General features: G+C 48.7%; 1 protein-coding gene across 5 annotated transcripts in view; it reads right to left on the bottom strand.

Moving 5' to 3' along the window:
- The window catches only part of TRAPPC12 (trafficking protein particle complex subunit 12), an 84,031-nt gene that overhangs the window by 46,124 nt on the left and 23,678 nt on the right, over positions 1 to 14,229 (bottom strand). For all 5 annotated transcript variants that reach the window (XM_072771242.1, XM_072771239.1, XM_072771240.1 and 2 more), the window contains exons 4-5: positions 5,069 to 5,182; positions 4,310 to 4,448 (exon numbers count right to left, since the gene is read on the bottom strand). In XM_072771242.1, the coding sequence (XP_072627343.1) occupies positions 4,310 to 4,448; positions 5,069 to 5,182 (253 nt within the window). The remainder of the gene's footprint in view (positions 1 to 4,309; positions 4,449 to 5,068; positions 5,183 to 14,229) is intronic.

Genomic DNA, 14,229 nt, shown 5'->3' on the forward strand with positions numbered 1-14,229 from the left:
TTTTTTTGGTTGAGAGAAGAGTAAGGAGGATTCAAGCAGGAGGCATCTCCAGACAGGGTTTCCCGGGGACAGAAGCGGGTGAGAATAGGGATGAATAGGATGCACGTGACCCAGAAAACCCAAACATGCCACCTGCACAAACCAGTGTGCCCGAGACACATTCGGTTCCCGCGAAGCAAGGATGGCATCTCGAGTACCAGACACAGAATTCACGACTAGGGGACTTCTGTCTCAAAATCAGAGCACTACAAGTAAGAAAGAACCCTGCAATATGCTGATCTTTCTTCTTTTCTCCCCTGGACACAGAGGCCACATGGTGTCACCATGGAGCTCAGTTTTCCTTCTTGTTTTGACATCTTCTACCCTCACCAGCAGCACTGATCCTCAGAGTTTCCCGTACCTGGTGACAAGTGCAGGGAGAACTCGGTGGCCAAGTGTGACCCTAATGTGTCAAATCTGTTCATGATCCACTGCTTCACTGCTGAACACAGAGTCTGACTCTGAACAATTGCTTCTCCCCCCACTGTTGGAAGTCGGCAAGAGCCTGATGCAAGCAGCTCCTAACCCAGCCTCTGGGGCTCTGCGGGACAGGGACAGACGTATGGCCTCACAAGGGAGGAAGCAGTAAGAGCAGGGGAGGTGCAGAAGACAGAGACGGAGGGACAGGGTTCAGCCTGGGGCAGCGCAGCACTCGCTGCTGTTCCGTCTTCTGAGCAAGAGGGAGAATTCAAACTGATTATAAGAATTGCTTAGTTTCAGGGCACCTGGGTGGCTCAGTGGTTGGCTGAGGGCATGATCCCAGGGTCCTGGGATTGAGTCCTGCATTGAGCTCCTCGCAGGGAGCCTGCTTCTCCCTCTATGTCTCTGCCTCTCTCTCTGTGTCTCTCATGAATAAATAAAATATTATAAAAAAAAAAAAAAGTGCTGAGTTTCCACCCTTGAGACAGGCAGACACTATGAAACTGTGAGACATGCTGGAGATATGTATCAGACCACAATGCTGTTCCTTTTCCAGATGAAAACTTAAAAAACAAAACAAAGTGCTTCATGATTTTTACTCATGATTCATTATATGTTTTGCTATGAATATTGTGAATGGGTAAAAATTATGCCCAATATTTAAATAGAATATATTAAAGCTCATTCATAAAAGTTATTTATTTGTTTATATTGTCATAGCCTCCTCTTTAAAGCACATCTTAATGACTTGCTTTGCTTATATACTGCAAGCTAAAATGAAATGAATGAATCAAAATCTTACATTTATGCTTGTTACATCACAAAATGAGAAGAAAAATTAGTAAACATTCAGCATATCACTGTGGATGAATGTTAACACACTACAGCTAAAGTGTATGTATGATTTATGTCTATTTCATAATTTAAATTAGCTGCTTAATGATGCATGGCTACTGTCGTCTCTTTATCTGGATCCCAGTGCAATTTAATTTCAGGCGGAATCAGAAGCATGCTTTCTTGTTTGTGTGTCTTTGGGAAAATACATCCTCAAAATTGAGGCTAAGGATGACAGGGAGTGCTGCACCTGCCCGGATCTCATGCTTCATTTTACAGGAGACTTGGTACCACCTCCACCAAGGCGTACTCCTGAAAGGCAGATGAAGAGGGGCAGAGTCTCCAGGACTAAAGTACGGGGGATGGCAACACCAAATACGGCGCACCAGTGGGTGCAGTGTCCACAGAGGAACGGGGTGGAAGTAGTGAGGAGCGGAAGGTGTCAGTGGCCACCACAGGAAATAGCTGCCTTCCTGCCTCTTATCGTTCTTGAACGCCCGCGGTAAATCCAGGAGCAGCTGATGTATACACTATCATCCTGAATCTACAATTCTCATGGGTCTCAAAGGGACCAAAACGAGAGTATCTGTGAAGTTGTGTGCTTTAGGGTATCTGGTCGTTCGGAGCTACCGAGGCATGGGCCTGTGGACCCAAAGTCGAGTTTTGTCTGCTGTGGACTGAGATACTTATTGACACCAGCTGCCAATCCCCAGAGCTGGCAGCATGATCATGCAACAGGGGCAGGGTTGCTGGACATGCTCCGCTGCAGTCAGGTGGACTGGGAAGAAATATTATTTTTATGTTGAAGGGAAACCATAGCTGTTCCTCATAAGAAATATGAGAATATCCTGCCCGGTCTTGATTTCCAAAGCCTCTAGGCACGATTTATCAAGCAGAAATATGCCCAAACGTCCCGCTTGGGCACTGCCCTTACTCTTAGAGCTATCTGGAGTGACCACAGAGGCTCACTCCCTTCTGGGGTGAAGTCTGCTCATCACCTTCCAGGAAGGGGAGGGAGCTCCAACGGCTGGAATGTGCAGACCAAAAGGACACAGTTCACTGGTGAGCTAGAGAAGGATCCCGAGTACCCAGGAGAAAGCTGTACCCTCTGAACACCATGGCCTGAATTTCCAGTGCACAGGAGGACATGGGGCTCCCCCACAGCTGGGCTCCCACCAACAGAGCCCCCCACCCCTGGGGCTTTCCTAGAGTTGGAGCGAGGGAGCAAACACACTCAGAGACCTGGCCTGGGCGGCTCCTGACCCACTTCTTCCACCTGTGGCAACACCAGGTGGCCAGGGCTATCCTCCCAAACTGCTGCCAGCAGCTCCCCGCTTCCTTCTGTCCCTACCCCGGACCTGACGGGCCACAGGCTGGGGAGAAGTTTTACAAGTTCGGGATGGGGGCTCTGCTGTCTCCTTCCCTTTCTGACTCCGAGTCTACTCCAGCCTGGCTGCTGTACTTCCACTCTGTTGAGCCAACATGGTCAAGCCAACTGGTCTGATTTCTGCCCGGCTTTGGGTATTAAAACCTATCTTTTCCATTTGTTTCTCTTCTATGAGGGGTAAGTTCTCTTAGAAGGAAGAAACAGGACTAATAATACTAGTGAGGCTAAAAGGTACAAGAGTACCCTGTGCTAGAAACCTCCCTCGAGTCTGGGCAAGCCCAGGTCATGTGGTCTGGCTCTTCTCACTCCTGTTGGAGGGTAAACACCATCAAGGAGGAAGCTCCAGGGATACAGAAAGCTTGCTCCTTCTCTGTGTCCCCTCCACAGAAACAGGATCTGCGTTGTAAGGAAAAACACAAAAAGAAGCTGAGAACTGTGTTTTACTTCTAGTCTTCTCGGGTCATGTGTTTACCTACTGCTCGTGTTAACCAAGTGAGATGCTGATGTAATTTTTTGAACATTCTATGGCCACCATGATCTCTATTACCTATCAGGCCTCTGTATTCTCTTGCTCTATTACTATATTTTCTTCCTGCCATAGACTCCATGTTTCCTGACAACCAGAACTTTCCTTTGTTATTCCACTGTTACATCCAACAGATGCTGGCCAGCTGATCTTACACAAGACGACAGTAATCTACAGTGTGTTCCTGATGGATTAAGAGCAGAACATGACAAGAAGCTAAGACAGTTGTCACCATGTGCCAGCCACTGTACTGAACACCCGCATATATGACCTCGCTTGATCTTTATGACATCCTAGAAGGAATTGCCCCTGCTGTCCTGGTAAGGATGCCAGGACACAAAGACACTGGATCACTTGGCCAGGACCCCACGCAGCTCAGTGAAGGGCCAGGACTTACCAGGAAGGCTGACCATGGAGCCCTGGCCCCTCAGCAGAAGTCCCTCTCTAAACTGCTTTATGTTCAATAGGAACATGTGATGGGTTTCGACAGATCATAAGGTTCTCCACCGAGAAACGTTCGCTCCACCTCAAGGCTGCTCACACCCTGGGAGGCTATCATTTGTGCTCTCCCTCCCCCAGTCCTTATTTCTTACTCTCTGACAACTATCCCGGGTTGCAGCGCGGCATCTTCCAAACGATGGCTAGGACTCACTGGGGGACTGTAACCAGTGTCTTATGTAAGTTATATCAGGGCAGAGACTGGTAGACAACGGCACACGGTATTGTTGCAAGAACGTGTGGGTTTGCTTCTCTGTGTACCTGTAGTACGTCATGATGAGGATTATGTTGTTTACACTGCAGCACAGTCAAAAATTCTGAATAAAAACCATTACCCAGGTCTTACAGCAAACCCCACTGCTGTCCCACGGCAGGTGCCTGAGACACGGCTGTTAGAGAATGAACGGCTGTACCAGTGGGGATGTCCGGGTAAGCGTGTTTAGAAAACTCAGTGAGGTCTGTAAGTCAGGGTCGTTGCTAGGCTACTCACTTGATTTTTCCAGACCGGATATATTAGGAAAACTGAGGATGCTTATTTTGTGTGACGCAAAGTAAAGCAAAGCAAAATACATGCAAAGGCATAAATACGACAAGCAATGCCTTACCCCTTCGCCCAGGGTATACGTGAGGGTAGTACTCGTAATACAGATCTGGCTGGTCTAGATTTCCAAAGGGCTCAAACTCCATCTCGGCATTCTGGAAAAGGCCCAGCTTCACCAGCAGTGCCAGCCTCACAAACCAAAGCTAAAACACAAAATATAATTGAAACAATGGATTACCTACGTATGTCTAGTTCGGAAATTCCTGTTCCCCACTCCTCTGGTAGCAGAGCCTGACTTCCAGTACATCCAAACTAGGTTATCCTGTGTTTCTTAGCACATTTGCCTACTTGCACGTCTATAAAAATACTCTTGAGCTTAATAAAAATGATGTAAATGATTTTGTCTGATTCAGCTTTACCTGACAACCTTGTTGAGCAGGAGAATGGGATCCAGGGGGCAGGAGTGTGGGTGAAGGGGAGGTGGATGTGGGTCAGGGGGAGGGAGAGCAGGGTGGGCAGGGCGGGCTGAGGCTGGAGCCGTGTCTGGGGCGGGCACTGAAGGCCACGGAATGGCCACGGGAGGAGGCCAAGAGAGGACAGTGAGATGCAGGTGGGCAGTCAGCTCCGAGTGGCCTGGGGGGAAGGGGGGTCTGGGTGCAGAGGCAGCGCCGGAAGTGGGAGAGGCAGACGGACATAGGCTCACGCTGACGTTACATTTGGGTTAAGAAAATCCATTTTTTTTGTCCTCATGTTGTTCTTAATGGCATGAAAGGTCACGTCCCTTCCTTGTCCCCACATGATGACCAAACCATGGGAACTGTACCTGCAACGAGTCTGCCGTGTGGCTGGTGGGCAGCCCGCTCTTGCCGTAGCCTTGGCCGTGGGCGGTGAGAAGGCGCCCGCACAGGTCAACCGCTGCCCTCCAGTTTTTGCAGCTCTGTAAGACACAGCAGGACGTGTCACCAAGCACAGCCACCCCTACATGTGGCACCTGCCACACCGGACCCAGCTCCTGCCACTGCTGGCAACAACGGCCTCTGCGGTGTACAGGAGATGCTGTTTGACACGAGCAAATCCTAAAAACATCAGAATTTAGCAACTGATGGAACATAGGGACAAGAATTCTTTTCTAAAACTTTTCTAATTTTTATTTTCTAATTCAATTAATTAACATACAGCGTATTATTAGTTTCAGAGGCAGAGGCCAGTGACTCAACAGCCTTCTCTAACACCTGCTGTCCATGCCATCGATTCTTGTTGGTATGAGCCAACCCTTAAATCTAAAAGACTGCTTTCCTTTTTCAGCCAGAGAGCTTTGTTTTGTAATTTCCATGAATTTAAAATCATAATTTAATTCTATGCTATATGCCGGATATATTCATTTGTATCTGTAAGATCTGTGTGACAATAAAATAAGCGGTTTCAAATGCTTGGCATAATCCTACTTTACCAATATAAAAAAAAGACGGCCTATCCAGACACGCTGGCTGATCAAGTTGGACTTGCTGAGTTTACCCTTTTGCCCTGATACAACAGACACGGCGCCACCAGGGAAATGACGTGAAAACTTCGGAGAGAACGCTGCAGCCTTCTAAGAGGCGAGAAGGAGAAGCTCCTGACCCACCTCCTTGGCAAGCCAGGCACTAACTCCCTGTGGACGCTGCAGATGCACATGTTCACGGGTGTGGCCAACACATGGTGGGGACCGTGTCAGGCTCGGAGGGCAAAGTGGTGGAGGGACACACCTCCTTGCATGCACTCATCTCACGATCTAGCAAGGAAGGCAGATACGAAACATTTTTTTTCAAAGATGAGTGAAATAATTTTGCGTGTACTCACAGTGCTTTTTGAACAAGAGGCCATGGGAGTGTGCGTCACCAGGCGGCCAGACTTAACCTCAGGGAATGGAAAGCTACTGGAGCCCAGATGTGAAGGGGGAACAGAGAGGTCAAGAAGGGGGTGGACCCTCCTGGCCTCGGGGGAGCTGCCTGAGTGAGCCAGTGTGCGTGAGGGACGGCAATCAGCCAGGTGGCGGGCAAACAGCCGGGAGCAGGCAGGCTGAGGATAAGGGCGGGAATGTCAGCAAGACAGGCCTCAGGCCACGAGAGATCTGGATGCATCCTGAGAGCATGGGGAGCCATGGAAGGGCTTTGGGCAAGGGAATGGCATGGTCCTGCTTCACCCAGACCCTGGAGCGCACCGCCCCCCTCTCTTAGGTACTAACTCAGGCACATGCTGCTCCTGCTGGCACCCTGCGCTGCCCGGAAGACCCTAAGTAAGGACCCAGAGAGGACAGGCGCTGCTGCTGAGGGCCCCTGGGTGGAGATCCATCCCTGGCTTCTCCTGACAGTAGCCCTGCAGGCCCCGTGAGGGAACTTCCTGTTGCGCGGGCCAAGGCAGGTGCTCTGACTTCTGGACAATGATCCTAAGTGGAGCTACGGACATTCTTGAATTGTGAATGTGAAAAGGTGAGAGTAAAAGTTATTCGGCCAAGTTGGAACCAAATCTATGTATATATCTTTAAAAATTGTTTTTTAATTATTTGATAAAGACAGAGAAAGTGAGCATGACAGCACAAGCAGGTGGAGCAGCAGATGCCCCGCTGAGCAGGAAGGCTGACCTGGGGCCCCATTCCAGGACCCCAGGATCATGACCTGAGCCGAAGGCAGACACTGCATTGACTGGGCCACCCAGTCTATGTACATATCTAAGCAGATCCTGTATGCTGGGGTAATTAATTATTGCTCTTTTCCCAACCACCTATGTCACACACTGGGCTTTCCTGCTGGTGGCATTATATCTGAGTGCTCAGGGCAGTCTTCCCGGACTGCCGGGACTTCAGCTGAAGATGGGTAAGAGACCGAGTGAGGAGGGCAGAACAGGAGCTCCAGGGGGCAAAAACCCTGGGGTGGCAGCCTCGGGGGCACAGGGGACAGCAGAGAGAAGGCCAGTGTGGTCCAGGGGAGGTGGTGAGGGTGAGGGTGAGGGAGGTGGGGCAGGGAAGGACTGGGGCAGTCCTGTCCCTGCAGAGGCTCCAAGAGCACAGGCAACGTGTCCTGCTCATATTCTAGAAACATCAGTCTCCCGTGAGGATGAAGCATGTGTCAGGAGAGCCGTCGTCCGGGCCTGGAGCTGACAGTGTGTGTGTGGCCCACAGGCTGGATCCGCCCAGCACGTGTCTGCACACAGACACAGTTGTGGGGCCGAGCTTCCTTCCCGGTCTGAGGCTGGTTCTATGCTCCCATGATGGAGGTGGGCGGTCACAGCAGAGCTAAGTAGCTGCCCGAAGACGGGGTGGCCCCAGGGCCTGAGACACTCCCATGTGCCGTCCCCCACCTGGCCAGTGCCACATCCAGGGAGACTGTGGACAACGTCACCTCAGTGGCTTATGACTGGTCCTCAATGAGAAAGGCCAAGAAGCAGAAACTTCTACAGCAGCTTGATAGGATATCTGATGTAATAACAAAAGCTGGGCTGGTACTTGGTACATGTCTTTCACATAATTAATTTAGATTGAATTTTACAGAAGTTTCAGTCTGAAGACTGAACAGTTAAACACCAGTCCCTTCCAGGCCAAGCCTGAAAAGCACAGCTGCAGGCCACCTGTACCAGCGTGGGGGGCAGGCACAGCAGGGGAATAAGATCGGTTGAAGATGTGACGATGTGATGTGGGGACCATGGAGAGCACGGTGGCAGGATGGATCCGAGAGCCTGACATGCAGCCAGATGGCGGTGGCGGGGGGCCAGTCCCAGAGACAGGGAAGGCTGGAAAGGGTCAGAGCTCAGAATCTGAGATTGGATGCCAACAATGTTGAGGGGCCTTTGAGCTGTTCAAGAGGAAAAGAAAAACAAGCAGCTACTGTGTGGGTGTGACATGTGAAGAGGTGCGCCTGAGGGAGTGTGTGGGTGGGATGGGAGGGGACAGCAGATCCTTGGCGGCCTTGCTGGGAGCTGGTCCGTTGGGGAGACGGGATGGGAAGTCTGAATGAAACAGGTGGAAGACGAGGAGGGGAACCAATGAGCCAGGTGACCCTGGGACGTCTGAGTCGCTGAGCTAAGGAGGGTGGTGGAGGAGGGGGAGAGAACAGGTGCTTGTTGTGTGCCTGCTTAAACCAACGCTCCAGTGTGGGAGAAAGCAAGAAAAGGCTCTCGTTGGGGAAAGGCTGACGGCACACTGGAAAGAACGGATCATCGACAGCACGAGGTCCCGGGAGTCAGGGAAGGTTCCGCTGTAAGCTGGGGCAAGGGGCCACTCATCTAGCTCCAGTGGGGGGGCTTGAAAGCAGCAGAGACAGCCTAAAACGGTACTGGCAGCCAGCAGACGCCTGGAGGGCCGGGTGGCCCACGACGCTCAAGGTCCCCTGGAAGCAGACGACCGTGTTAGGTGTCACTACCTGCACTAGGTCTGGATGTGGGACTTCTCCAGCAGGCTCAGTGTCCGACCAGTTCATCTGCAGGGACCCGGCATCACCAGGTGAGGTAAAGGCTGGGTAAGAAGATAAGCAGGAAGACACCCTTTAGCTCCTACCACCTAGGTGACCTCAGGTAGGTGACTTTAACCGTGCCTCAGCCCCCCTTGTGACGTCAGCTGGCCACCCTAGAAGTGGCAACAAGGGCACACTGTGTCTGTGAGGAAGCTGGACCTGCTCTGGCTCCTCATGACCTCTTCTCCAGTCAGCGGTCTGTGCTCACCCCTGTCACACCTGCTCATCCTCTGACCTCCAGCTAGGAACGGCTGCAAAGACGACCACCTCCGACCTGGTTCAGACCCAAGCTTCGGGATGCCTCTCTTGCCCACAGTGAGCCCTCCTATTCCTAATTCTCCAACATACTCATTCTTGGGGCAGCCACAGCCCCCAAAGGGGATGAAATTTGCTTCTTGGATAACAATGATTATTGGCCTTCCAAATATTTATTTATTTTTAAAAAGATTTTATTTATTTATTCATCCGAGACACAGAGAGAGAGGCAGAGACACAGGCAGAGGGAGAAGCAGGCTCCCTGTGGGAAGCCCGATGCAGGACTCGATCCCAGGACCCCAGGGTCACACACTGAGCCAAAGGCAGGTGCTCACCACTGAGCCACCCAGGCATCCTTGGCCCTCCAAGTATTAACCCTACCCAACAAGATCTTACTCTTGAGTATTCTATTTCACTGGGGGCTGAGTGTGTGGGTGAGCAATCAGGAAACAAGGGAGAAAATGCTCCTCGGGATTGACGATGAGAAAAGGTTAAGAAGCATTCTCTGGAGGACAGTCTGCCTCGTCCATTCTGCAAACGCAGCAAGGACAGCCTGCTGGTCCATGTTCACGTTAACTGTGGTCATGTCCCATCTCCTCTAGCTGAGCTCCGGGGGCAAGGGTCTTGGCGAGGGCATACTTTTGTGTTTCTTCAGTACTGTACCTACATCTACATTCCCTCAAAAGATGGTGAAATAGTAAATTCACAGAACTATAAAAAAAAGTAGTAAAAAAAAACCCTATGCTAATAATTAAAGAGATGTAAATTATAACTTTTTATTTTTACTAGCAGAAAAAAAAAGGCAGTACATGCCACTGTCTGCCTAAGAAATGAGAAAATAAAATTCTTAAACATCTAAGTTCGGGCAGACAAGGGGACACTAAAGCAAGGGTGTTTGCACACTGCTGGTAAATGTACACAGGTATAATCTTTCTGAAAAATAGTATGTATAAATAGCCTCAAAACTGCCCATACGCTGACCTGCTAGTTGTTCTCTCAGCATTTATACTAAAGAGATAATCACATACAAAGAAAAGATTTCTGTACAAGCCGGTTTGTTCCAAGGTTATTTATAACAGCGTCAGATTATGCAATAAAAAATATTCGCAAAGACCTTTTAATATTGGATAAGGCTTAAGACATGATGTTAAAAAGATACAAAATTATGAATGAGGTTTTGTCTAGTATATATACAAACACATATGCAAGCTTTCATATTCACATGTGGACATACTATATACACACACACACTCAAAATGTTAACCGACAGTGGTTATACAATTTCTTCTCCATTTTTCTGAATTAAGAACATGCTGTTTGTAAAAGGAGGGACCAGAGGTTTGTGAATCAGACGACAGGCCACGTGGGGACAACACACAGACAAGGCCAGCATGTGGTGGCTATCTAGACACGGATGGTGTGCACATCTGCCTCCGTCCCGCAGAGGACGGACCTATGACCTATGACCTTGAACCATGCTTCATGCAGGAACCAAACCAATGCTTGTTGAAATAAAACTTTAAAAAAATCAAGTATGGAGGTATAAGTCATGAAGTACGGCTGCGAGAGCATGAGGAAAGAGACTCTGTCCTGGGGGGTGGGGGGCGGCTTTAGCTGTCATAGATAGGAGCTGCCTGACACTCCACCATCCCCTGTGAGCTCCGATGTGATCTATTTGACAGACCTCAGAGACACACAAAATCTGTGTGGGTGCAAAAATATACAAATGAGAAAATCTGATCATGAGTATTTATATATTTTTGAAACAAACATTTATTACACAGTAAAGACTCTATCTTATTTTATGAACACTATGTACAGATACCCACGCTAATAAAACATTTAAACGTGTAATAAAATTGTTTGCAAGTACTCTGTGAATATGAAGTGCTCCATAAATGATTAAAAATAATAAAATGTATCATATAAAAAGCCTCAACTCTTGCTATGATTTCATATACTAAGACGTGTTTTCTATATCTCAAACCAGATCACAATTACTAAAAATGAAGCCAAAAGCTATCGTCTTAATCATTCATTTCTCAGTAAATGGAAGTCTTTAAAAAGTGGCTTCTTTCCTAAATGCAAAGAGGGAGCAGAAATACTAATGTTCCTATTACGATTTCTCCCCATACAATTCTCGCGCAGGTGAGTGAGTACAGAAGACGCACGGGGACAGCTGCTGCTCTGTACTGGGCTAGGTCACCTGCTGATGGGTGCTGATGGTCTATAAAGGACATGCAGCAACACCTCAACAAACTGACACTAACCTGACAGCCAATATTCCAGGAGTCAGGATGACCTAATTTCTCAAGACAATTAGGCACAGCAGGTGGTGGGGGTTGGGGTGCCTCTCTGCCCTTCCTGGTGGCTCCTTGAGAACAAGGAGCCTAGGAGAGAGGAAGGGGCCGGATGGGCTCAGAGCGTATTCAGCTCCTCAGGCTCCCTGTGAGCCAGGACCAGCTGTGGGTGACACAGCGAGGCTCCTTTAGAAACTAGGCTGGATTTGGATTATCTCCTGTTTGGGGGTCACACATGCTAGCAGAGATTTTCCTCACATCACAATTTAAACAGAACACAAACAAGTTGTCAGACAAGTTTACCATTTACAATTTACGTTTCTCCAAGTAATTCTTTATTTCCTGATAAGAGGATACAAAAGTAGTTCTTTGTGTATGATTCAAATTTCCTTCGGTAATTCAAAAAGATTTCAGGGGCGCCTGGGTGGCTGAGTCTGTGCAGTGCCTGCCTTTGGCTCAGGTCATGATCCTGGGACCTGGGAGCCAGGCCCCTGTCAGCGGGGAGTTTGCTTCTCCCTCTCCCCGCCCCTCCCCCCTGCTCATGCTCACTCCTTTTCTGTGTCTCTCACAAACAAACAAACAAACAAACAAACAAACAAACTTAAAAACAAATACAACCAAAAAGATTTCCAGGCTGGGATATTTTTGTTGACACTGCAGGACCAACGAAGAGCACGACTCTTCTCCACCAGGAGCCTGGCAGCAATGGGACGCCCCTGACGGCTCCCAGAGCTTCCCAAAGAGTTTGGAGAGGGGCTACCTGCACAGGTGTGGGCAAGGCCAGGAGGTCCAAGAAGGGATGGAGAGACGCCCAGGTAGGAGGAGACGGGCCTGCAGGGGAGCTGAGGCCACAAGGGGCTGCCCCACCTGGAGGGAGCTCCCCGTGCTTACTCTTCCCTGGAGAGCAGGGTGCAGGGTGGGGGATAGGAGGTAGGCACCAAATGAGCCTGGTCAGGTCAGATTTTGCTGCCAAAAATAACTAGGTTTTCCGGGCTCCCCTGGCTTGCAGAGCTGTGGCTTAGGGATTATCAGCTCATTTTCAAGCACTGACACAAGCTGGCACGTTACAGCAGCCCTTGCACGTTGCTTTGATTGCTCAACACTGTTCTGAACATTTACTCACACTGCTGAATGAGGTTCTCCTTCATGTATTTCAACTGTTCCAAAGGATTTAACTGACTATGTAACATAACTTTTTTTTTTTTTCTTGCTCAACACTAAGGTTTTCCAATAAAATTTTTGGCTAATGCAAACAATACAGCAACAAACATGAACCAGTCCTTTCATGCACCAGTACAAGAGTTTTTCTAAAGCATGGAATTGCAGGTGGAAATGCTGGGTGGAGGGTGGCGCAGAGCAGGTGTTCTAGCTCCCTCTCCCACCAGGAGGCACACTGCTTCACCCAGGCCATGCTCATGTGGCTAAAATGTACCGCACATTTCTGTGATTCCCACTGAGGATGAGCGCTGTTTCCACGTCTGCAGGTATCTGGTTTCCTGAAAGGCCTCTTCATAACATGTGCCCATTTTTCTACTTGGTTGTTTTTGTTACTCATTTTTGGAAGGCGTTAATGCGTATTTTAAATCTCTTATTCTTTAACTCACTTTTTTTTTTTGTTTTTTAAAGATTTTATCTATTTATTTCAGAGAGAGAGAGAGGGAGAGAGAGAGGGCGCGAGTGAGCCTAAGTAGAGGGAGAGGGAGATGCAGACTCCCCGTTGAGCAAGGAGCCCAATGCAGAGCTCCATGTCAGGAATCTGAGATCATGACCTGAACCAAAGGCAGATGCTTAAATGTGCCACCCAGGCACTCTTGTGGCTCACTTTTTAATAGTGTTTACAGTGTTTTTGTTGCATATGAGTTTTAACTTTTAAAGTAGTCAAATTCATTCATTTCTCCCTGAAACATTTAAGAAATGTTTTTCTACCACGAGTCATTAAGAGTCTACTCTATTTCTGGAATTTAAAAATACTTGTTTTAATTTATTTGGAATTTATTTTTGTGTGTGCTAAGAGACAGAGATCTTTTTAACTTTTCCCATTTGAATATCCCATTAATTCTGTACCATCACTTATTAGTTCCTCCTTTCCCGAGTAACCTGTAACATTGTTCTTTCCACGTAAGTGTGTGTTTTGGGCTCTGTCCTGTCCCACTGGTACCTCTGTGTCAGGAGCGCAGAGCCCTTGTCATTTCCCTGACCCGCCTTTGGCTCCCACCCAGGTGCCATGGCAGATACGTGGTTCCCATTCTACTGTCACCCTTTCCCAGTGTCTGTCCTCACCCGAGCATCCATGTCGAAGGTCTGGGGACACATCCCTATTAGTGCATGTCAAGCAGGCGTGTGTGTGTGTGTGTGTGTGTGTGTGTGTACGCATGCCCGCAGTTTATTTCTCCAGCCTCCAAAGGGCATGGCCTCCAGTTTTCTGATGTTCTTTTTCATTCTTTGGACTTGCCCCAGGGGTGACAAGGACCTAGCAGGCCCAGGACGCCTCTGTTAACAGAAAAAGGCCAGAGGAGACCAGGGCTGGCCTGTACTCGCTCCTCTTTCTGGAATCCCGCACAGCTCTGGGCAGCCTGACTGGTGAGCCCGGTAGGAGGTCTGAGGGAGTGGATGAAGGAGACTCTTTAAAGGACAGGCCAGGATGACCCAACACAGTGCTGAGTTCTAAAGGCTGCTACTCCGTCCTTCAAAACAGTGGGGTGTCACCTCAGCAACCTGGGACCTGGAGCTTTTGACGACATGCTGCCCATGTGAAATTGTAATTATGTGTTTTCTCAGAGTGCTTTTTGCTGTTTTATTCCATTCTTTTCCACTTCCTAGTCCTCTTCCTGCTTATTCTCCTCCGTTTTGATATTAGATGTCAAAAGTGTTTGGTGAAGAAATTATTTTTATAATTACAATTTAAAGCATACCCTATAAAACTTTAAATGCTAGAGAAAAGTCTT

Source organism: Canis lupus, chromosome 12, assembly GCF_048164855.1.
Source record: "Canis lupus baileyi chromosome 12, mCanLup2.hap1, whole genome shotgun sequence".
In the NCBI taxonomy this organism is placed as follows: domain Eukaryota; kingdom Metazoa; phylum Chordata; class Mammalia; order Carnivora; family Canidae; genus Canis; species Canis lupus.